This window comes from Hesperophylax consimilis, chromosome 13 (assembly GCF_061612785.1).
Source record: "Hesperophylax consimilis isolate HC1 chromosome 13, BYU_Hcon_1.0, whole genome shotgun sequence".
NCBI classification, from domain to species: domain Eukaryota; kingdom Metazoa; phylum Arthropoda; class Insecta; order Trichoptera; family Limnephilidae; genus Hesperophylax; species Hesperophylax consimilis.
The window spans coordinates 25974749-25999771 of record NC_142848.1 but is presented as its reverse complement, the minus strand read 5'-3'; the positions used below and the strand labels follow the sequence as shown (position 1 = coordinate 25999771).

The following is a 25023-nucleotide window of genomic DNA, read 5'->3' as shown; positions in this document are numbered from 1 at the left end:
TGCAATTATTTTTGAATATTCTCGTGTCGGTAAAACAGATTGTTTCAATAATCAGAAAGTGGCTGGTTTTTAAGTTGGTACTACTGAGTAGTCAGCTGTCAATTGGACGGCCATATTGGAATACATTGTTTACAAATTATCTAGCTGTCAAAATAGTTTGTTGTTGTTTTTCGGAATTTTGTTTACTAAAATACTTTTCTTAAATCTGCAAATATGGCATCGAACGCGATTAAATATAAATTGGCGATTTTAGATCTAGAAAGTATTCGCGCGTCGGCGGTTAAGGCTTTAAAAACATCGGATTTATCAGATAAGATGATTTTTAAAGCACGTTTTTCGGATATAACAACAGTTAGAGATAATTTCGTACAGTGTCATATGTTTTTGGAAACTTCGAAAAAGGAGGAATCTGAAATTGCAACTTTGGAAACTAAATATTCGGAATTTCAAGATATTTATTACGAAATACAGTCACATCACAGTGAATTGTTTCCGGAAAACTTCGAAAATGATTTTGAAAGTAAAAATGTTACTAAGAATTCAAATATTTCACTTCCGAAAATTAAATTGATAAATTTTTCTGGAATTTCAACAGAATGGGTAAATTACATAAATACTTTTGATTCGTTAATACATTCAAATAATACGTTAAATCCTGTACAAAAAATGCATTATTTAATTAGTAGTTTATCTGGAGAAGCATTTATTTGTGTTAAACATCTTCCTATTTCGGAAGAAAATTATATTGTTGCCTACAATTTGTTAAAGGCAAGATTCGAAAACATTCGGTTAATAGCAGATACCCATATAGAGTTAATATTGTCATGTCAAATTGTCAAAGCCAATGATAACTTGAGGAAATTTATTTCAATATTGAAGGAAAACGTAGCGGCTTTAATGGCATTACATTTTCCAGTACATGAATGGAGTTTCCTATTATTACATATTGTTTTACGTAAATTACCAAAAGAATTACGTATTGAATTTGAAATTCAAAATAAATTGGAAAAAGTGCCTACATTTGACCAATTATTACATTTTTTGGAGCAACAATGTCTAGCTAAAGAGACCGCGTTGGGCGTTTTTCCGGAAAGTCTGTCACAAAGGGAAATCTTTAATAAAAGCCCCTCGAAAGCATATAACATTAAAAATCGTTCGAATAATAATAATAATAATGTTAGTTCTTTTGTGTCGAATGTCGTAAATAAATGTCTTGTGTGTAAATCGTCACATTATCTGAATAAATGTGAAAAATTCTTACGTCTGTCACCAAAGGACAGATTTTCATTCGCCAAGGAGCACAAGCTCTGTCTCAACTGTTTACAAAATAAACATAATGCAAAAAATTGTCAGTCTCGTTTCTCTTGTAATGAGTGTCAAGCTAGACATCACAGTCTGTTGCATTTTCCAAAGAAAATGTTTGAAAATACTGAAAATCAGGAAAATTCTGAAAATCAAGAAAATTCTGAACCACTTGCGTTAACAACGTTCTACAATAAAAATAGTAAATCGGTACTGTTGTCCACAGCCTACGTGGAAATATTAGGAAAAAATGGCGTTTTTCAAAAAGCAAGAATTCTTTTGGACTCGGCGAGTCAGGCTAATTTCATTTCGGAGGAGTGTGCAAAACGCCTCGGCTTTTCTCGTTCAAGTAAACATTCATTTTCTATCGTCGGTATTGGTGGCACTCGCACAATTGGATCAAACGGATTAGTAAAAACAAATTTTCGTCCTGTCGCCTCGAAGGAGTCTGGTATTACAACAGATTTCCTTATTATCAATAACATTTCATCGTACTTGCCGTCGTCTCATATCGTTGAACATGACTGGCAACATATTAGAGGACTCAAATTAGGAGACCCAACCTTCTACTTGCCATCAGCAATTGACATTCTACTCGGAAGTAATATTTTTGCCTCATTATTAGGCCCAGGTAAATTGGTCGGCAAAGCAAATGAACCTATTGCCATCGAAACAACATTAGGATGGGTTTTAATGGGAAATGTCGGATCGTCAAATGATTCGATAAATTCATTTTTTACTTCAATGGATGACTCAATTGAGGATAAACTTAAATGTTTTTGGGAAATCGAAAATGTCCCCTCTTTGAAAGAAATTCGATCCCCTGATGAAATTCGGTGTGAAAAGTTGTATATTGAAAATACCTACCGTAACAAAGACGGGAGGTATGTCGTAGCTTTACCATTTAAGGAAAGCCCAGAAAAATTGGGAAAGTCATATGACACCGCATTGTCGCGCTTTATGCATTTAGAAAAGAGGCTGGATTCAAATCCTGATCTCAAATCGCAATATATTTCTTTTATGAGAGAGTATTTAACTTTGGAACATATGATTGAAATACCACCTCGGTCACCAGTTGGAAACTATTTCATACCACATCACGGCGTAATCAAGGAGACAAGTTCTACAACTCGTTTGAGAGTCGTTTTTGATGCAAGTACCAAAACATCATCGGGTATTGCATTGAATGATATACTTTTCGTGGGCTCAAAATTACAAAAGGACATAGTCGAATTGATGTGTAACTTTCGTATACACAAAGTCGTTTTTACAGCTGACATACGTCAAATGTATCGACAAATCCTCATGGATTCAAACTCATGTAATTATCAACATATATTATGGCGGGAGTCGCGCAATCATCCCGTAAAAGAATTTGAATTACAAACGGTCACATATGGGACAGCAAGTGCCCCTTTCTTAGCTATTCGAACATTGCATCAATTAGCAGCTGATGAAAGTACTAACTATTCAAAGGCTGCAAGCATATTAATTAATGACACATATGTAGATGACATTGTCAGTGGTGCGCAAACTTTGGAAAGCGCTCGATTTTACATCATGGAGTTGAATGCATTACTTCAAAAGGGTGGTTTTGAATTACGAAAATGGACTAGCAATTATCCTGAAGTTTTAGAAGACATTCCTCTCAATTATCGGGAAGTACCATTAAGTTTTGAATTTGACGGTGATAAGAAAAATATTAATATATTAGGTATTCAATGGATCCCGTCGCTCGATAAATTTACATATAAAATTAATAATGCTTTTAGTGACCACTGCACAAAACGTACAATGCTATCTACCATAGCACGATTATATGATCCATTGGGATTCATTAACCCTGTCGTTTTTGTCGCTAAATATTTCATGCAAGAATTGTGGAAGTTGCAACTTGGTTGGGATGAGGTAATCCCCATGGAAATGAGTTTGAAGTGGAAGAAATATATAACGGAACTTCCTTCCCTATCAAAGTTAAGAATTGATCGCTTTGTTACTACGTCTCAAAAAAGTCGTTGTATACTGGTTGGTTTTTCTGACGCCTCTGAACGAGGATATTGTGGAGTTGTTTATTTGATTGCAATCAATAATCGAGAAATTTCAAGCCACATTTTACTATCTAAATCAAAAGTTGCACCCATTAAGGTGATATCTATTCCACGGCTTGAACTGCTTGGAGCAGTTTTGTTGGCAAAGCTGTTAACCTATTGTAAAGAAGTATATAAAGATCGACTTCAAATAGAAAACATTATAGCTTTCACCGATTCCACTATTGTTTTGGCGTGGTTAAAAACACCTACGTTTCGTTTGCAAACTTTCGTTGCAAATCGTATTGAAACCATCATTCAAAGTCTACCTTATGAACATTGGTTTCACATTTCGTCGCAAGAAAATCCTGCAGATTTGGGGTCACGAGGAGTTTTTCCAAGTGAAATTGCCGAATCTTCCTTATGGTGGTATGGTCCACGTTTTATATCGTCACCCGTAGAGGAGTGGTCCTTTGTTAAACCTCAAGATATTCCGGTAGAACAAATACCAGAGTATAAATCGAAGAATCTAATTTCATTATCAACTAATGTGTCGACTCGTGACCAAGAGTTTCTATTGAAATTTTCATCACTATCGAAATTATTACGAGTTATAGCTTGGTGTCGTCGATTTATTAATAGATTAAGTTTGAAATCAAAGATAAGTTGCAACACACTCTCGTTGAAAGAAATTAATTTATCTTTGACCTGTTGCATTAAATTCGTTCAAAATATTTATTTTAAACAAGATATAGATAATGTAATCTCGCATAATGTGTGTTCACCGCAACTGCAAAGACTTGCTCCCTTTATCGATGAATTTGGAATATTAAGGGTGGGCGGACGTCTTCGCTTTGCACAAGTAGTGTCGGAAACCTCTAGACATCCTATTATTTTACCAAAGCAATGTCATTTAACAACTCTAATAATAGATTATTACCATCGTTTGTACCTTCATCCTGGTCCGCGTGCATTGCAATCTATACTATCATTAAAATATTGGATAATTTCGGCTCGTAACGTAATTCGACATCGTTTGAGCAAATGTATCTCTTGTTTTAAAAACAACCCGCGTGGTAGTTTACCCTTGATGGGTAACTTGCCCGCTTCCCGTTTTCGAGAAGGTCGTCCATTTTTAAATGTAGGAACCGATTATGGAGGTCCGTTTGTAGTCCGCGAAAGTAGGCGTCGCGGCGCTAAAACCTATAAAGCCTATTTATGTCTTTTCGTTTGTTTATCGACTAAAGCCGTTCATTTGGAATTAGTGTCAGATCTATCCACTGAAGCATTTATAGCAGCATTAGATCGATTCATTTCTCGTCGTGGACTTTGCCAAAACATTTATAGCGATTGTGGTACCAACTTTGTCGGTGCCAATAGATATCATATAGGTCTTTCTAAATTTTTAAGATTACCTGAAAACAATAACACACTTATAGACGCTACTGCCATTCGTTCAATTATCTGGCACTTTAATCCTCCCTCCGCACCACACTTTAACGGAGTATCGGAGGCTGGAATTAAATCAACTAAACATCATTTGAAAAGGGTGGTGGGAAATCAAGTACTCACTTTTGAAGAGCTAGCTACTGTTTTGACTCGTATCGAAGCAATCTTAAATTCTCGTCCTATTGGCGCGATGTCAACGGATCCGTCTGAAATGGACGCCCTGACTCCAGCGCATTTTTTGATTGGAGCTCCTCTAGTTTCTGTTGTTGAAGAAGATTTTGTGGACGTACCAATGAACCGTCTATCGCGCTGGCAATTATTGAAACAAATGTCTCAACATTTTTGGAATCGTTGGCGAAAAGAATATTTACACACTCTTCAACAACGGAACAAGTGGTCATCATCATCACCCAATCTGAAAGTCGACGACCTAGTAATGATTGACGACTCACATTCTGCGCCCATGCGTTGGCCCGTTGGGCGAGTTATTGAATTATTTCCTGGCGCTGATAAAATTGTTCGTGTCGTTTCAGTTCGTACGCCACAGGGTGTTTTTAAACGCCCCGTAGTGAAACTATATCGATTACCTATCGAATAAATTTTGTTCTATTTAGTTTCTAATTTTAGTTTTCGTTACATTAACTTAAGTTTATATATATATATATTTTGTTCATCTTCTTTTTTTTATGTCGATTGTTGAGAAAATTTGTACATTTCCTCAAGGCGGGCGGAATGTTTAGTATTGAAACAGCTTTTTGAATTACCTACCATTTTTCCTACTATCCATTTCCTTCCCTATAAACAGTCCTACCCACATTGGACATTATGAACATTTATGTTGCACTAATTGTCGCAAATACCAGTCGAGCTCGTGTCGTACATCAAGAAGGTGCCACCTAAAATTTCGTCGTCGTATCATATGTGTAAATACCGAAATAAATTCATTTGTTGTTCGTCTCGTTTGTGGAGGAAAATTCACCAGTGCAAAGTGCATCGAAAACCCGTATTTTTGCCCGGATTCATGGGAGTTCAGGTAAGCTGTTTTCCTTCTTCCAATTATTCCCGTGCTATTTACAAACCAATTGAATGAGCTTTAGTTATCGTTTTTTTACAGTTCACTCAAAGTGTTATAGAACACGCTACACTTACTGATATGAAATGCTATTAATTTACTAAAAAAATCTATTCAAATCGTACGTTTTTTTGTTGAAAATGTGACTGGAGGCCTATAATGAATGCTGCGACAAATTTAATAACAAGCACGAAAATGCTATTTATTTATTTAACGCCCAGAGGGCTTTTACATGTAGTGTAGGTGGTACAATTTTAATGACAGTTTTGAAACATAAGAAAGAAATAATAAAAATAAAATTACATTAAAAAATAATATATGCAAGAAACAAAATTAAAAATAACAAGAACATAAATTAAAAAATACAGCGATTTGACTGGTTTACAAAAATATAACTTCTATTTAGGAATAGTGTTGTCTAATAATAATAATAAGTCTTTTACGTAATCCACAAAATTCGCAAAGTTAATATTAAATATATCGACATCACCATTGCGCTTATGTGTGTTGCAGTGGAATAGTGTATTTTGTCGTGTTGTTATTGTAGGTTATGAGGAAGTTAGAACACGTGTCCTTCAATATTATAATAGTTTCGCATCTCATCCATTATATTTATTCGGAAAAGGGCACCTGCGTGAAGACATGTTCAGATATATTCTGAATGACTAAAATTTTACTAGGAAATATATCATGTCATGCATTCACATTTTTAACAGTCAGATTACTCGTAACCTATGAATTTTACGGTTAATTTAACAACATTATTAAATTAATAATACTTAAATATTATAACAACTAAATTAAACATTTTTCTCTTGTTGGTCACATCAAAGCCACTATGTATTCAATGAACTCTCTGATCTTAATCTGATCAATTTATTCACAACGGTACCCGAGTGGTTGAAGGCTGAACGTCTCAGGTATAACTCAAAGGAACCGACCGCCACCTTTCACACTAACTTCACGGAACCGATTCTTTCTCTGGCCTTCTCTTTCCTCCCTTCCCTTTCTCCTTCCACCTTCTGGCCTACCGACAAGTAGTAATAATAACAGTGATAATGATGAACAAGATTACTATATTTGATAGTTGCGCTCGGTGATCGCTTTACGAGAGAGGATGACGAGGAAGAGGTATAATCTAATAGTATTATTGTCCCAGCGTCTGGACGATGTAGGCCCTGTGATTGGTCAAATTCAAATTGTGTTTAAATAAGACTTTAAAGATTAAGACACGATTTCATACTGAAATAGAATCGCCACATGTAATACGATATTTCTTCAAAATTATCGTTTCTGCTCATACAATTTTTGGATAATATCGAAGAAAATATGTTTTAGAAAGTTCATGATCCATTGGATTAATTACATTACAGTGAAAATTATCCACAATTACGTGATTACGTTTGACGTTTGACGAAAAAAGCACGCGTTCATTCAACATGGCCGATACGCACCGTGTCAATAGATAGCCGACAGAGCGCTCCTCTGGCGGCGAAAGAACGAACCGAAAGTGGCTGGCGCGAATATTTAAATATGCAAAATTATTTGACCATTGACAAGCGTTTTATAAAAAGATTTCTTCTGGAAGTTTATTTAAACTTTGCAATGGCATCTATAATATTATTATGCGATCGTCTGGACGGTCTGGGCCCTCTGATTGGTCGAATTCAAATAATTTTACCATAATTTACTCTATGCAAATATTATTTTGGTAATTTGGTTTCTTTTAAAAGTAAGGAAATATTTAAAAAAAGGTTATTATAGATTAGGATAGGCTATGTTGGGTTATGCTAGGTTAGGTTAGATTAGGTTGGATTAGTATAGTTCAAGTTAGTTTATAGATAAGGTTAGATTAAGTTGGATTATTATAGGTTAGGATAAGTCAGGTTATGTTAGGTTAGGTAACGTTAGTTTGGGTTATTATGGGTTAGGTTAGGTTGGGTTATTATAGGTTAGGTTGGATTTGTATAGGTTAGGTTAGGTAAGGATAGGTTAGGTTAGGATTGGTTCGGTTAGGTTAGGTTGGGTTAGGCTAGATTGGATTATTATAGGTTAGGTTAGGATATAGGTTAGGTTAGGTTGGATTATTATAGGTGAGGTAAGCTTAGGTCAGGTTAGATTATTATAGGTTAGGATAGGATATAGCTTAGGTTGGATTATTTTAGGTTAGGTTAGGACATAGGTTAGGCTGGATTATTATAGGTTAGGCTGGATTATTATAGGTTAGGTTATTTTATTATAGGTGAGCTTAAATAAAATAATAGTCAAAAAATCATTTGTGCTAAGTAGGCACTATTTTGCCGGAATATTGTATTACATTATATTTTATTAATTTACGTTTTTCAATTGTCTCTAGCCGCTCATTTCAGGAATACCGACAAAAGAAAATGTTATCAACAGAAATTTTTCAGGCTGTCATCCCATACAGCGAAAGCGTTTTCATTTTACGTAATTAAAAATTAAAAAGCTAAAATTAAAATTTTCCCAAATGCTGTTCGATTCCTTTTATAGTAATTAAGGTAAATCAGAAGGTATTATTTAAAAATATTTCATATTTTCCGTGTCCAGCGATTCCGAATATTTACCTATATTAATTTACCTTTAGCCATTTAGGCAATTATTCGGGAAAGGTAAAGTTTTACCCGAACAACTGTCATTCTTATTATGCCTAAACGCCTTCCTGTTCCGTGTTTTAACAATATGTACTCACCCTCTCTCTGTGAATGACCTAATATCTACCTATTAAATGTAACTGTTGTTAGTATCACTTAAAATGGGCGAAGCCCAACGAAGTGCCGCCCGCAGGGCCTAGCAGAAAAAAACCCGCGGAGCGGGTTTTTAACTGCTAGTGACGATTATTGCAGAGAATCACAACATCTTAAAAATAATTTAAATTAAATTATAATGATTTTACAACTGTTCGTGTTCACTCAGGACGAGCTCTGTTATGACAGTGTAGTAGGGGTTTCAGCAATAGATCTTCTGATGGTATTTTCATACCCATCGTCTTCATCGGAAGAACAAAAACTATACACACATAGGTATTATAAATATGTCAGAAAAAACACTGTTTAATGTTTTTATAATAACATTATATTATCGATACTACTTCATTTATTTTTATAACACGTAAATGAAATCCTCAGCACGGGAGATCCCAATGAGGATATCATTAAATTTATATGTTACAAAAAGAAAAAAATATATAAAAAAACTTATTATTGATGGGTACTACATGGGTTTTTAGAATTTACCTCGCGGTTTTATATAGATTTTTCGCATGCACCCCACGGTTTTACACAAGTTTTCCACACATACCTCACGGTTTTACATAGGTTTTCCACATATGCTTCACGGTTTTACATGGGTTTTTACAATTTACCTCCCGGTTTTATATGTGTTTTACGCCCACACCTCACGGTTATACATAGGTTTTCCACATATATCCCACGGTTTTACATAGGTTTTTCACATATGTCTCACGGTTTTACATAGGTTTTTCGCATATACCTAATTTTTTTGCATATACCTCACGGTAAAAAAATTGGGAGCTAAGATCTAAATATTTAAAATATGTGTGTCTGAGAAACAACGAATTGGTGTTTACATCTAGAGACTAGATGAGAATAAGTGGATTTCCATAATACTCTCGGAATCTTTGTTATCCCGCTGACCGGTTACTGGTCGATTGGTTCAAAGCGTCGCGTCGAGTTAAACAAGTCCTAAATAATTGTACTAGTAAAATTTTCCACTTATAATGAAGGTAAGTAGGATCAAATCAAATAACAGTAATAGCAATAATAAAAATCATAAAAAAACACAGCAAAGTACATAAGTGGGAACTAGAAACGCATGTTCGCAAATATTATTGATCGTCATATAACATTAATATTGGGGTAAGCCACAAATTAAATTATTTTAACCAAAATGCCTTATAAATATAACTTTCCCTATTTATAGAATAAACAATAAAATTGTTCGGTGTTTTAATGAAAAAACGATTTATGATTTGTTGCATTTCACCTGAATCGTATTTTCTGTATTTGAGTTATAAACTTACTTTTAAATTCACTAAGTCGCAAAGTCACGCTGCGTCATTATTCAATAATAATGGTAATGAACCTTCTCTATGAAAGGTTTTGTGTGCACGATTGTACCGTGGCCGTGGTAAATATTATCATTATTGTGGCTAGGAGGCAATTCCTTAAAACAATCCACAACCAACAAGTGGAAACATGAGTAATATTAATAAAATCGTGATTACTAGTAGTTCTGTAAACAGTTGGTAGACGTCCAAAAAAGGATGTTTCGAATATTCTTTTTTTTATGGATTGAAACTAAAATTTCCTGTAAATCATCAAATTTATAAGTAGGTACTTATACAAATAATTAAGGAATTATTCAAATAAGGAATTATACCATTTGTCCTAAGAAACATCACTTTCTTTGGACAGCTACGTACCATAATATTGAAAAGCTTAGAATGGGTTACAGAATTTGAACAATTCATCAACTTTCAACGTTCATTTTCGGGTTCTGTGAAAGTCCTATTCAAGTTCTGTTATTACATAATTATAGGTTAGTTGCTTGTCAGAACTGAAATAATAACAAAACTTGAAAAATCTTTCACAGTCCTTGAAAATTGACTTTTAAATTTTAAGAATTGTTCAAATTCTCTGAAACAACCCGTCCCTAGTCAAAGTAAGGCTTGCTTGAATAATAAAGTGGATGCAGCATATTTTCGAAACTGGAAATGGATTCCTTACTCTTCTTCTTCTTTTCTTGAGCCTTAAATCAAAATAATAAATTACCCTCTTTTTTGTGTCCCTTTTTTTTTCTTTGTTGAAAATATTTTTCTCTACTTCCCAAGGTGGTTTCTGACCGTGATAATTTTTATAATTAGTTGAGATAAACACCCTAAAGAAGTATATCGCAGCTAACGAATTGGCGCTAGAATTGCCTCAAGGTAGAATGCGACCGTGAATGTAGGTGAAAAGGCTAAATAATAATGTATGTACGTCTACGTTATTTGCAAATAAAGTGCTTATTATCTATCCGTATTACATGAGTTATACCGTAGTTCAATCTGACAACCGTATCGAATCTATTAAACTGTAAAATTCCACACTTTGCTAAAAACGGGTTTATTTTGGCACGAAATAGATTTTATGTAAGTTATTTACGATGTGGAGCGTTTTTTTGCTAGAAATACAGCAGTATTATGTCAAAATGCCTTTAGCCTTGTTTTATAAACTCACGTAAGTAACGGAAAAGAACGATCGGAATGTTTATTTAAAGTTAATATTAAAATTCACGGTTCTTCGATGTGTTTTGATAGGAAAGAAGTGTTTTCAATTCATATTCAAGTACCTACTTATTAAGAATCCTAGCTGTGCGGAGCTATTTTGACTAGGGCATCCCTAATTGGTGTATGTTGTGAGGCTGAAGTTAGCGGTGAAGGGAAGGAGATTGGGAAAGGAAGGTTTGGAAGTACCTGATCATTCAGATCTGACCTTTTTCTTGCATGCACCTTTGCTTATTATTTTAAATATTCATCTAAATTCAAGCGAATGCCGAAAAAATTAACAAATTCAACACGGTATCAAATTCAAATTCAAATTCAAAAAATACTTATTGCACAAAAAGAGTACAAAGGGTATAGCTTATAGGTTACATCCTATTTCTTCCAGCTAACCCAACAAATGCACATTATATTACATAACCCAACAATTACATGTTAACAAATAAATAACAGTAAATAAAAATTAAAAAAAACAGAGGTATTTAATTCATGTAGGGTATTCATTTAAGGTGTAGTGACATTTGTTTAAAAAAAATGTTTTTAGTGTTGATTTAAATTTAAGTATGTCGGTTATTTGTTTGATGAAATTTAACGAATAAATAAAATAATTTTCAGCACAAACCTGTTAGTGCCCTTAAGGTGATTCTGCACAAAAACGACGCTATGCAAATCATCTAAATATTATTATTATTATTATTAAAGGACTCTGCAAGCTATCTGAAATGTTGGCTAAAGGGGGAGGAAGTGAAACACGGCATAACATCCGAAAAATAGATCACTATAATGTTGATAATGAAATAAACGACAAAATATATTATTAAAACAATACAAATTGGGCTCTCTCCTAGAACCATTGACACGTTAAAATAATTCGGAAGGCTTGGCACCAAACACCAAACAGGTTTGTCCGCCGTGCGTAGGTAGGCACTTACGTATGGAATAATGTTATTGGGTCACCAGTCACCAGTGCTTATTTACTGCCGGTTTAATTCGGTTCGTTAGAATTTGTTGTCGGTCTGTTCAGAATTCCGTTTCAAGGTTCTTCCTTCTCGAAGCTCAAAGCCTGAAGATCAAAGCTCGAAGGTCTGACCTACAATTCCGCCGGCGTGTCTGGCTGCGTAACACGATGATAACACGTTATTTGAAACTCGAAACTGGTTGCTTTCTTTTATTGTGTCGAGCGGTTTTTGTGCGGCTCGGCGGGATTTTAGAATATTGTGAAGAGGATATATTTTTATAAGCAAGTAGTTAGGTAAGATGTAGGGCAAGTCTCATCGTCTTATAAGGGTGCTATTATTAAACGTACTGCGGAGAAATATTAATAATTTACTGGGTGCTTTGTTTCGTGACTAGAGGACCTAATTAATTAATGTAAGTATTGAACGCCCGTAGGGCTTTTACAGTCATAATACACGTCGAAAATTTACAAATATTGTACAGAGATAGCATATCAGTACATACATATTGACGGCCTCCATGGTTAAGGGGTAAGGTTCTCGAATAGCAAGCTGGAAGTCGCTGGTTCAAATCCTAAATTATATTAATTAAATTGTATTATTTCACAAATTACTCAATTAAAATAATTTGTAGTATATCAGTATACTCAGTATCGCCTTGGTGTAAGACCACCATTCAGAATTGAAACGTTTCTTGAAATGGCTTTGGCCGTGTTTGCTGACCAGATCTGAATAGCCAGATACTTCACTACCTTCCTATTCCCCATTTCATTCCCCTCCTCACTACTTTCAACCTCACAATATACCCCGATTGGGAATGTCTACAGACTCTTGGGAGCAAATGAGCCCTTTGTGCGATTTTACAATTAAAAAAAACAAATGATGAATAACAATTTTTTTTCATATTCACTTTACCCATTATATGCCTCACAACGTACCCCATTTGGGGATTCCATAGTCCGACTGGCTCCAGTTGGATGCAGATGGGACTCTTGTGCGGTTTCACATTAAAAATAAAAATAAAAACACTTATCAGTACAATAAATATGGAACCGAAGGAATTTACAAAACATAGGTGGATAAATTTTAAGAGAAATGAAAATTATATATTTAAAAAAGGAAGGATAGAAAGTTAAGTTTATTTTTTTCTAATATTTTCACGTACTTTTCACGTACCTTCGTTAGCTTCAGTGCCACATGATTATTGAAAAGTAACTGATATGTGTTAAAAAAACTTTAAAATTGATAAGTCTTACAGAGTATACGCAATATCATCAGATGGGATTTCTCGTTTGATATTGAAGCAGGGTCTCAGGGTTGACTTCTATTGGCCACGCAGTTAATAAGCATGTAATAGCAATAACGCCGATATCACGCGGATCTTAATTGAATCAATTTGCTGTATTTTAACTGTAGATAACAGAAACCGTGGAAAGAGTCGGGAGAAACTGCGAAAAGCTGCTGCTGAAGACCGGTAGAGAAGATATCAGCGGAGATATTACCAACCGGAAGACGAGAAGCGAAGGTCCGTACAAGGTGCGACGAGGCCATAACAAGATAAGCCCAGCTACTTCTTCCAGCGTTCATAACTTTCTTTTGTAACAAACATTATGTGTATAACCAGCGTATAATGAAGGTCACCAGAACACTTATTAGGCCATTACGTCAAGTTATAAATTAAGTCATTTGAATTCTTTTACTCATGTCTGTTTCTTGTATTGTTTCAGGTGGTGGCTCTTTGCGCTGTCACCGCTAGCGTGACAGGAATCGAGAACAAGCAGCCAGTCTCCCAGAAGACGATCAAGGAACTTGGAGAAGAGATCCGGGACAGAAGAAACCTGGAGTATTCACTCAACCTCCCGCATTCCCGCGTCGCGTCCTTCCGCTCGCTGGAGAGGAGAATATCTAACTCTCCGCCCGCGTACGTGGAACCTTCTAGAAACTTCGGAGCTCTCTACCAAGGAAGGCCGGCTTATGGACCAGCGGTTAGCAAAACCAGACAATCACTGCCTGCTCCGTCGTACGCCGTGCAGATGGAGCCCATGGTGCAATATTCTCAGAAAGATCCCCTGTACGATGGTAACGCCGACCACTTGGAAGAAGTTATCAATCGCAATGAAATCCAAGCCCAGCCTAAAATTTTGTCCATCGGAAATTCCGGAGATCAACTCGCTGAAAACGATTATCAAGAAAATGAATACGCATCTGCTCGCGGAAGCCAGTTTGCTTCCCATGGACCACCGTATGGACCAGTGCAAATACCTTATTATGAACATCCCGAACCAATTATTGAAATTATCATAAGAGAATCAAATGAGTCTCTTCCCGCACCCCCAGTTCAGACCATTTTAAGGCCGAGGAAGAAGGAACCCATTCAAGTCTTCTATGTGAAATATGAGAAGAATCCTCATGGAGATGGCAAGGATGTAATCTACGATACCCCTATTCCAGCTATCACCCCTGCATCTAACATTGAATCAGATTATCAGGAAGAATACAGCACTAACGCTCCCCCTGAAAGCCTGACATATTCTCCACCTCCGTCGACTACCCTGAGGGCAATTATTAAACCTGATTCCGAAGATTACCACAGCGACAGTGGTATTCGGATATCTTTTGGTTCTGAGGCAAAGCAGCATCGTTATCATGAACATTCACTTGATGGAAGTGAAGAGACAGCACCCCATATTGCAGTGGCTTTACCCCAACAACAGCCCCCTAAGCAAAGTAATCCTCCTCCTCAGTTCCAGCAACGACAACAATTACCTTCACGCGAGCAGCAGCAGATCCAATCTCAGCGTTTCCAGCAAAATAGTCAACAAGCGCAGCAAAGAATTCAATTTCAACAACAACCTCAACAGCCTTTCCCGCAGACATATCAACAGTTACCGCTTGTCAATACCCCCAATCAGCCATTTAGGGCACCGCAAAATCAGTTTGGTAATCGACCCACTTCTCCAGTTTTCAGTAATCCACCTACAATAGCGCAGAATCCCCCACAGCACGTTCATCGTGGTCCCCCGCAGGGCCCACCGCGTAGCCCTCAAGGACCTCCATTTGGACCCCCCCAAGGAGCGGGACACAGGCAACCTCCTTCAAATTTTCCCCTCCAGGGAGCACAATTCAACAATCCCAGACCACCCCCACAATTCCAGCAACGTCCAGATTTTCCCACAAGCGGACCAACATCGCAAAGAGGACCGTTCCCACCCGGCCCTCAGCGACCCATTCACAAAGGACCACCACAGCAGCAATACGTCTTCAACGAGCATGAATACTTGCAAAAGAATTATCACACAATAACAACAGAACAGCTTGAACCTCAACAAACTCAACAACAATTGCCTAGGGAGCAGCAACTCCCTGTCAGAGCCCCGCAAAACTTCAGAGAGTCTCCCAGGAAGCCTATCCTCCCACCCGTTCCTATTTCCCAGGAAGAATACAATCAAAGGTATTATGAGCAAGTGCGACTTCTCCAGCAACAAGAACAGCGTAATCGGCCAAGACCGCCGCAAAGCCTCGCACCACAATCTCCACAGAGCATTAAGTACCAACAGCAACCGATTCAGCCCCAAAATAAACCCGTCACGGTGCAGATCAATCACAGCCAACCTCCCCCACACAACTCTTTCTCTCAGGAACAAAGTCTGAATGTCAAAACAAATATTCAACAGCAACAACAACAACAACTACAGCAGCAACAGCAGCAACAACAACAGCAGCAACAACAGCAGCAGCAACAAATACATCAACAACAACACCAACAACACCAGCAACAACAACTGCAACAACAGCAAAAACAACAACAACAGCAACAACAGTTCCATCAACAAAATCTTAGACCACAGCCACCATTGCCACAACAGCCCCCTCAGTTCCAACAAGACGTCATTGGATCTCAATTCGTTCCACCTGGTGGGGAATTGATTTCTTCAATTCCAAAATACGAGCAGCATTTGTTAATAAATCCCAACGGACAACCAAGTCAAATTCAGTACCAAAATACACAGCAATCTCAATCCCAATCCCAAACACAAGTTCAAATCCAGAAACTCCCTCAACATAGTGAGTTGACACAGCAGCTAACTCAGCAAAGCATTCAGCAACAATTTTCCGTAGATAACAACCAACAATCTTCCGCATCCGCTGAACTAATTTCGGCGTACGAACAGAATCAACAAGAGATTTATAAACTCCAAGAAAAGTTGCGCAAGAGTGAAGAAGGACAGCATAATTTACTGTCATTCAACAATCAATCACCGAAGGAGGAATCACAGTCAGTACAAAATTTTGGACAGCATGTTAATTATAATGAGCAATATTATGCATTGAAGAATCAGAACAAAGCTCCTGAACAGAATAAAAATCAAGCGATAGATGTCCAAGAAAGAACGCCGCAAATACAAACGCAATACGTTTCACACAATACAAACAAACCTCCAATTTTCCAATCATCAACATTCCTTCCCAAGGTACCCTCAACCTCTCGTTTTGTATCATCAACTCCCAACAGCATCATTACAGAGGCACCAAAGGTAGAGAAGAAAGAGAAAAATAAGAAACCTCTTGATTTCGAACTCCCTGATGAAGTTCCCGATGAGCTGAGGCAACAACTTCTCTCTTCAGGCATCTTGGAAAACGCACAAATTAGCATCCTTGATTACGATAAAGTGGGAGACATCCCACTGGAATCTCTGCCACCAGATCAGCTGGCTAACTTCTACGGAGCTGGGGGAGGACTACAAGTTGCTGGCAGCGAGCGAGTATCAGCTGTGGTAAAAAAAACTGGAGAGAAAGTCACTAAGAGCGTTGACAAAGATCTCGATGTAGAAGGAGCAAGTTCAGAACGCTTTGAAAGCTATGCTGATGTCAATGGTAACAGTAAAGATGTAGAGATGAAGGTGGTCCATTTCGACCCCAATACCATCAAAGGACAGCAAGTTGCGGGAAAGTATGTCCAAGACGATGCCAAGCGCGTTGACCCGGTTGCTTTGAACGATCAAAAGTACAACCGTTACCTTCCCTTGAAAGTTAACGGAGCTCACTTCCCACTGCCCGATGTGCCAGAGCTGAAAGGTCGCAAAGTGACATCTGTGGTGGTTCTTGCACCAGTCGATTATGACTTTGCCAAAGCAGATAAAGACGTTGGACGCTCTGAAAGAGCTGCGCCCAACAAGGGTAAAGGCGTCAACTTTGTTACCGGAGATGCACTTAAAAGACTGGTTAAGACACCCACCGTAGAGAACTACAAGAAGTGGTTGGAAAAGGAAAAGAGCACCACTCCGGCCCTGCAGTCAGTCGTCCTCCTTGTAACCGGGTATGTACAAACAAAGTTATATATTAGAATTAGAGTGCCCCAAGCTCCAATTATTAATTTTTTTCCTTATAAAATGATAATCTGTTCTTTGATTGACACACTACACTTGGATGCGACCAAAACACAATGCCAACTCGGCCACTGAACATCGGAATCAAAAATCTTTATAACTTTTCCACATAGTTTAAGAAATATTTTATAGTGTCTAAAACATTTTTTTTTTATTGTTCACAGAACTGAAGACGGCGATGAAAAGAACAGGGAAATCTTCATGTACGACGTGGCCACCCAAACAGTCAGCAAGCTTGACGGCGCACTCTCCTCTTCATTCGTGGACGTAGCGGAAACCAACGCACACAGCAAGGACTTCGATCAGCTAGCTGTAGCAGATGCAGGCATAGTGGAATCCTCCATTAAACTAGTACCAGCACCCGAAGCACCAACCAAACCAACTCAGAAACCCGTCCAGAAAGAAACAAAGCACACCAACCACAAAGCAGTATTCGCAGACATAGATGCAAAGAAACAAACTGCAGAAAAGAAGGAACAGAAAGTTAAGACAGAGAGCACAGAACAAAACGCAGAAGTTAAGAGAATATCCGACCCATCAATAACGAGGGACAGCGGGGAACAAAAAGGTAACCAGGTTCTCATCAGCTCAGGTTACAGCAGAATGAAGCTTGGAAGAAACCTCCGGAGAAAAGATTGAACAAACTAATTTAAAAGAATTTATTTAAATGCCTTTGTGTAAGCAATTGTACATAAATCGGTGGTAAGAGTAATAGGATATGACTGAAATTTTAAATCACGACGCTATCATCAACGGGGAATATGGTTTGAAAGCGTCACCTTGTAAAATATTTTCGGTATGAATGGGTGTGTGAATTTAAAACATTACAATAATTTAATTGAAAAATAAACTAGCCATTTTGATACTGAAGAGATTGTTTTTATTATTATTGCAACCCCATATTATTTACTAATTTTAACAAAATATGCATTCACATGTCCATTTTAGCAGGTAGGTTTGTAATTACTTTTGTGTCCTTTTGAATAAAAAGTTTAATTTTTTTATTTTATTTGAAAATAAATAATCCAAATTAAATTCTACAATAATTCTAACATGAAAAAATAAAAAAAATATTGTTTCAAGAAAATAACCTTCTTGAAAATTGTAAGCTAAAAGTGAACTTGAACGTGGAAAAATATTTAAAAAATACCAAAATGATAGATCAAAGAAATTATCTGAATAATTTTTAAAAAGTACTCGGTTAACTCCAAGGACGCCTGCAGACAGGAGATTTCAGTCACAGCGACAGTTGGCAAACTATTTCTACAACTTACAAAAAATACTGTAGTGGATTTTTATGCCCGCAGCTGTTGCAACGCAACTGTCTCCGCAACTACAGACTCTTGTCTGCAGGCGCCCAAAATTAAAAAAAAAATGTTGAAATATAAATGAAAGATTAATAGAAAAATTATTTAATAAGTAATTATAAGAACATAAAAATAATTGTAGAATCTATATCAGTCAAAAGATTCAAGGTTGCCAAATAAAATTATTAATCCTAAACAACAAACTGAATAATAAGAGAAGTTTATACAAGCGTCAAGAAGAGTGAGTAAAATGAGAAATATATATGAGAAACCCTGAGGAGGCCTAGGTCATCTTTGGTGATGCGGTGTGGACGGTTTTTAGGAAGGAGAGAAAGTTCAGGGAAGGAAAAGGATATGAGGGGTGGGTAGGAATCTGGGGGTCCATGTCCAGGAGTCACTGATGTACAATAATTTTCTTTTTAAAAATATGTGTGTACTTAATGGATTTATGGCTTTATTACAATCAGTTCAAATTTTTAAAATGATAATAATTCAAAGTAAATCCATGTCCTAGATTTCATTGAATCAGAGTTACTGAAAGACACACAACCGAAATTATTGTTATTATTTTTGATGAAAATTTTATTTTGTATACGATGGCGACCCTCTCGGCTAAATTTGTAAAATTTGTTTTGGCCATCTATCGACCGAAGGTTGAAATAAAATAAAATTCACTAAAACTGAGAGTTTTGTTTCATGAAACTTTTTTATTGCTGCCATCTATTGGAAAAAATTTCAAACATTTATCAACGATAGCGCTTGTTTTGCTTTGTGCCATTTGAAGAGATTGGCAAAACAACTGTGAAAATAGAGAAAATACAAACTTGTGTTTTTATGAGCGGTTGCCAGATCAAAAATAGTAACTCCATAGAAAAAAAACTTTCAAAATCCCTATAAATGTCAAAAAATGCAAAAACCACGTTAATTTTTCTACAAATAATATTTTTGTTGAATACGCAGATATACTCGTCTCGGGAATGTGCAAATACATTATTTTAGATTAGCCGTGAGAAAAAAATCTCTCAGGGCCTATGTCGTCTTTGAGGATGTTGTTTGGAGGGTCTTTTTATGGAAAGGAAGGAGAGAAAGTTCTGGGACGGAAAAAAGTATGAGGGGTGGGTAGGAATCTGGGAGAAAAAGTTTTCAGGAGTGACAGACGTATGAATTTATCTCTCCCACTTCGGTGCAAGACGATGGGTTGAGAGAGGCGATCTTTTGAGAGAGTCCGGCTGGAGAGGTCAAGGGTTTCCCTAGACTATTCTCTCACGCAGTAGGTGGGCAAACCTATCCGCCGCCAAGATCTAAACAAACCTCACCCCATAAACCCGGGCACCCCAGTCACCAAACGTAGCCAACCACTTGGGGTGGGGTGAACTATGGCAAGGGTGTTGGTTATCCAATAAATGGTTCCCGGGGCGGCAGTATCCATACCCGTATCTATTTTTTGTACCCGCCTCCCAAATTGAATATTCTGGAATTTAATAGCCCCTTGATAACATTTTATCTTCTTTCAAATTATGTCGAATAGATAGTTTCGACGGCCTCTATGCTTGAGAGTAAGGCTCTCAACTAGCAATCCGAAAGTCGCGGGTTCAAATACCGGCGTTCTCAAATAATTTTTATTTTATCAATTTATGTTATTTCACAATTGATTTATTGAAATAATATTTATAGTATGCTTGCGGCACGTTCCAGATACTTTCACTATTGCCCTGGCATAAGACCACCATTCAGAATTGAAATGTTGTTTGAAATGACTTTCTCTTTTCTCTCCAGAAACATTCTGCTTAACCCTAGATCTGGGGATTTCTCCCTCGACATGGCAAAACCGCTCTGTGTTTGCAATGGCTGCCGGGCCGCAGCTGCGTGCTAGTCGGGGCAGTTAGATGGCTGAAATATTAAACGTTATTTTGTGAAAAATGGCAGTGATGGAGGGATCCCTGAGTAAATGGACCAATGTGATGAAGGGGTGGCAATATCGGTGGTTTGTTCTGGATGACAATGCGGGACTACTCTCCTATTATACGGTAAGCGATCGCCTTTTGCTTCGCCTAAAAACACGTACGATTTTGACAGCTAACCTGGCACTTGTCTCTAGGAAATCTTTTGTTTTTTCTTTTATTCAAATCTGAATTCGCCCTATTTTCACATGTAGTAAATTAGCTACACACGACTTCTCAGCATCGTTTAATTATATTGTAATTACAATCTAACTGAACATTTTTGTTTGTGTCTACGAAAACATGACATTTCTGCATGATATTTTAGCCAGGTAATTTGTTACTCCGGTGTTTTTCCCGTAGATAAAATAGTACACTATAATTTGTCATTATTTATTTCCACGAATCAGACCTATTATTCGAACGTAATCAAGAATGTCTTTCTGATTTCTCTTTCTTGAAATAATGTATATATTACAAAATAATAGTGACAGTTCTCATTGTATAAAAAAGCAATTCTCTCCATTGTTTACCTATGCTATTTATTCCAATCTGAAAGTATTCACTTTAATTTTTAATTTTAGTTTATTGGTGATAGTTTTCTTAGTGATAATGATATTGATATAATAAAAATACATTTAAAAAAAAGTGATTGATAAATTTGTCGACTTCCGCTACACGCATACGCAAAAAATATTAATAGCACTTGGTTTCAACTCAATTACTTCAAGAAACAACTATTTATGTCGGGGAGATGGTAAAAGATGCATTAAAGTTCCATTTTTTTCTCAATCAATGTTATGTTTAAAGGTTAGGAAATACGCATAACTTGTTAAAATAACCCAAACTAACAATTCAAAAATCTATTTTGTGCACTTTACTTAAATCCCCGACTTAAAGAGTTGTCTCCATTAGATATCTAAGTTGAAATCAAGTGTTATTTTTTTAAAGAACCTTTGCAGGAAGCGGAATTCGACAACTTTACCAAGTGATTTATAAATTACGTTTTCAAGAACCATAATGCAATTAGTTAGAGGCGTCTCACTAACTAATTGCAACCTAACCTAACCTAACCGTGTTTCACTCTGTGGGGAGTTGTCTATGGTGCGTGAAGGGGACCATGTTCTTCAAATCGGTTCGGCGACACCGCAAAAGTTTACAGACATGTCTCCTCTGGTGCTACTCGTAATGAGATTTATAATATTATGTATTTGTGCTCTGCAAAAATCACATTTAGGGGGAAAAAAACTTATCATCATTTAACTAGTAGTAATACAAATGATTTTAAAACAATAATTCCAAGCGAAAGTTACTCCGTCTGTTTTACCAAACTAATTATATGTATTTTTGTTGATTCCAATATTTTATCAAGTCGAGTTAGAATGTTTGTGTTCTATGTACATAGTATTGTAATGCTTTTAAAACGGTTTTTATTATGCTTTGTTCACATAGCGGAAAGGAATGAACTATTATAGATTACACGATGAAATTTTATTAAGATTTTTCATTTATCTTTCTAGTTATTGTGTACCTTCATACCTACTAAAGGTCTAGAAAATTCATAAAATATTTTTGCAATATATAATCCAGAATAGAGCAACGAGTCAAATTTTATAGAATTATAAATATATAAGAATACAGAAAAATCTTAAGGAATTAAATTATATAATTTTCTTCTACATTAGGGAATTTTCTACAACATTAAAATTTTATGTACAGAGTTTTTGATAATTTATTACTAACTTTAGAGACAAAGTACATTACAATAAAGACAGAATTCTTTACAGTATAAAAATGTCAAAATGTAAAGCTTAGTTCCCAGTGAAATTAAAAATGTTCTTAATTCAAGCATATTTGAAAAAAATGTCAAAAGGATGCAAAAATGCAATTTACACATGCAAATGAGCAATGTGTAAATTAAAATGCATGTTTATATTAGACCATTTGAAGTGGATCAATTTTAAGTTTAATATATATTTTTATGTAAAACCGTACAAGACTCCCAGCTGCTCCCAACCATCAGGAGTCAGTGAGACTGTGGAATCCTCAATTGGGGTATGTTGTGAGGCTGAATGTGGTGAGGAGGGGCAGGAGATGGGGGAGAGGAAGGTGGAGAAGTACCTGGCTATTTAGATCTGGTCGCCAAACATGGCCAACACCATTTCAAGCAACAATTGGTGGTCTTACACCAGCGCGATACTGAGAGTATCTTCCACTCTGGAACGTGCTGCAGATATACCTACTATATATTATTTTAAATGAGTAAATTGTGAAATAATCAAATATAATTTACTTGTGCACGCTGGGATTTGAACCCGCGACCTCAGACTTGCTAGTCAAACGCTTGGCACGTCCCTGTATTCTGGCGCGTGAAGTTTACAGATTGTAAACATAATAATTATAGTAATGCAATGGGGTTTTATTTATATATTTTTTAATGTAATAATTAAATTAAGTTAATTAAATAAGGAATGTGAGACATGTCTGAAGGGTGTTTGAGTGGTTAGAGTGTATAATGTATGGTTGTTATGATTGAGATGTAAGGATCCATAGCGTCATTTGTTTTTTGAATGTATGGAGTTTTCTTAGTTTTTAAGTTATCAGGGAGATGCAACAACTGGCTAATAATGATATAGCAACAGAACTTGAATAGAACCTTCACAGAACTTGAAAATCAACTCTGAAATTTGATGAATTGTTCAAATTCTTTGAAACAACCCATCCTTAGTATTAATTTGGTATATTTATATCAGAGGAAAAATTGGAGAAGTCAGTGTCAATCGTTTCTTCTTCTCCTGGTGGCCTCTCCTATCAGAGGTTTTGTGGGCGCTTCCTCCTTCATGAGCCAACATTTCAGACAGCCTTGTAGTGCCAATCATCAGGCAAGGTGTGTAGAAAAGCTAGTTTATTTATGTACAAGTGTTGCAATCGTTCATTATTATTGCACTATATCCCAGGATGGGACGTGGACTCTTCTGCAAATGCTCTTGGCTGGCTGCGGACCGTCAAGATTCGTTTCCAGTCCTCGGTCCTTCCCGTCCCGCTCCAATTCTCTTCCACCCAGTCTATCCGTCTTTAGTTGTTAATGCAGTTTCCTGATGATAATTCTTGTGCCCAATGTCACCAAAGATGCGACAACCAATTGGAATCAACTTTAGCTTGTCTTATCTTGGTTATTACTTTTTTTTATTCTTTCTCCAATTCTGAACCATTTCACAAGATTGAACTTGATGTTGATATTCATGCCTTGGTCAGCATTCCTCTTACATTACTCCACGGAGGTTATCAGGAGATTATTATAGTAACATTCTTTCAGCCTGTAAATGTTTTCTTGGGCACAACGCTACAATCAAATACTGTTGGAATAGTTATAATTTATAATGCTTCTAACTTCTGACATTTCCCTACATTGGGTATGCTATACTAGCACCTCCTAGCGGTGAAGTTGTGCGACTTGGATTTCTTTCATACATTTCAAGTATTTTCTTTATTTACTTTAATAAATTATGGAAATGGAAAATTTAAAAAATAAATATTACATAACCTATATACGACCTCAATTTTTTTTTTGCTGTTACATGAATAAATATTAAAGCGGATATTAGGTTTGTATAAACAGTTATAAGCCTACCACCGCCACCAAGTAATAAATTGCCACCATTGTTTTGAAGAAATGCAAGATGCTACACTAGCGCCTCTAGCGGCCGAATTGCCAGTCAATAAGTAAATACTGCCAATATCTAGCATCTATCTTCTTCTTATAAATAAAATGTTCGTTTGTTCAAAATCTTAAATCTCCGAAAATTCTTCACTGATTGCTTTGAAATTTTGTCACAACTTTGCATTCAAATACACGCGTGTTTTTATATGCCATGTTTTTTTTAAAAACAACGCCATCTCTTGGACAAACATGTTTTTTTTTAACAGCGCCATCATTGTTTCTATATCTGCACAGACAGACTGAACCACAGCAGCGTGTGTCAGGGTACAGCTAGTACTATAATAATTATTAGAGCATTATAATACTATACTCTAAATTATGAATGAGTTGGGCGTGTTAATAATGTTCTGGTGTATTTGGTATAATGCTGCTGCCACACGCAAAGCTCACATCAACAGATAATATAAAGCACAATAGAGCTCGCCATACAATCCCATACAGACCCGACACACGTAAAAAGATAACGCGCTATAAGTGTGGTTCTGAACTTCGCTAACCGAATTTATTTTACGTAACCGCTCCCGACGCGATATTTGAAAAGTTATGCGTCCCCCTCTCCG

General features: G+C 36.5%; 2 protein-coding genes across 3 annotated transcripts in view; both read left to right on the top strand.

The window, feature by feature from the left end:
* The window catches only part of LOC149418672 (uncharacterized), a 64041-nt gene extending 45731 nt beyond the window's left edge, over nucleotides 1-18310 (top strand). Inside the window, exons 2-3 of the mRNA XM_089638615.1 lie at nucleotides 13836-17425; nucleotides 17660-18310. Of these exons, the coding sequence (XP_089494741.1) occupies nucleotides 13836-17425; nucleotides 17660-18134 (4065 nt within the window). The 3' untranslated portion in view covers nucleotides 18135-18310. The remainder of the gene's footprint in view (nucleotides 1-13835; nucleotides 17426-17659) is intronic.
* Nucleotides 18311-20662: 2352 nt separating this feature from the next.
* The window catches only part of LOC149418670 (oxysterol-binding protein-related protein 9), a 250556-nt gene continuing 246195 nt past the window's right edge, over nucleotides 20663-25023 (top strand). For both annotated transcript variants that reach the window (XM_089638914.1, XM_089638916.1), the window contains exon 1: nucleotides 20663-20829. In XM_089638914.1, the coding sequence (XP_089495040.1) occupies nucleotides 20722-20829 (108 nt within the window). In that variant the 5' untranslated portion in view covers nucleotides 20663-20721. The remainder of the gene's footprint in view (nucleotides 20830-25023) is intronic.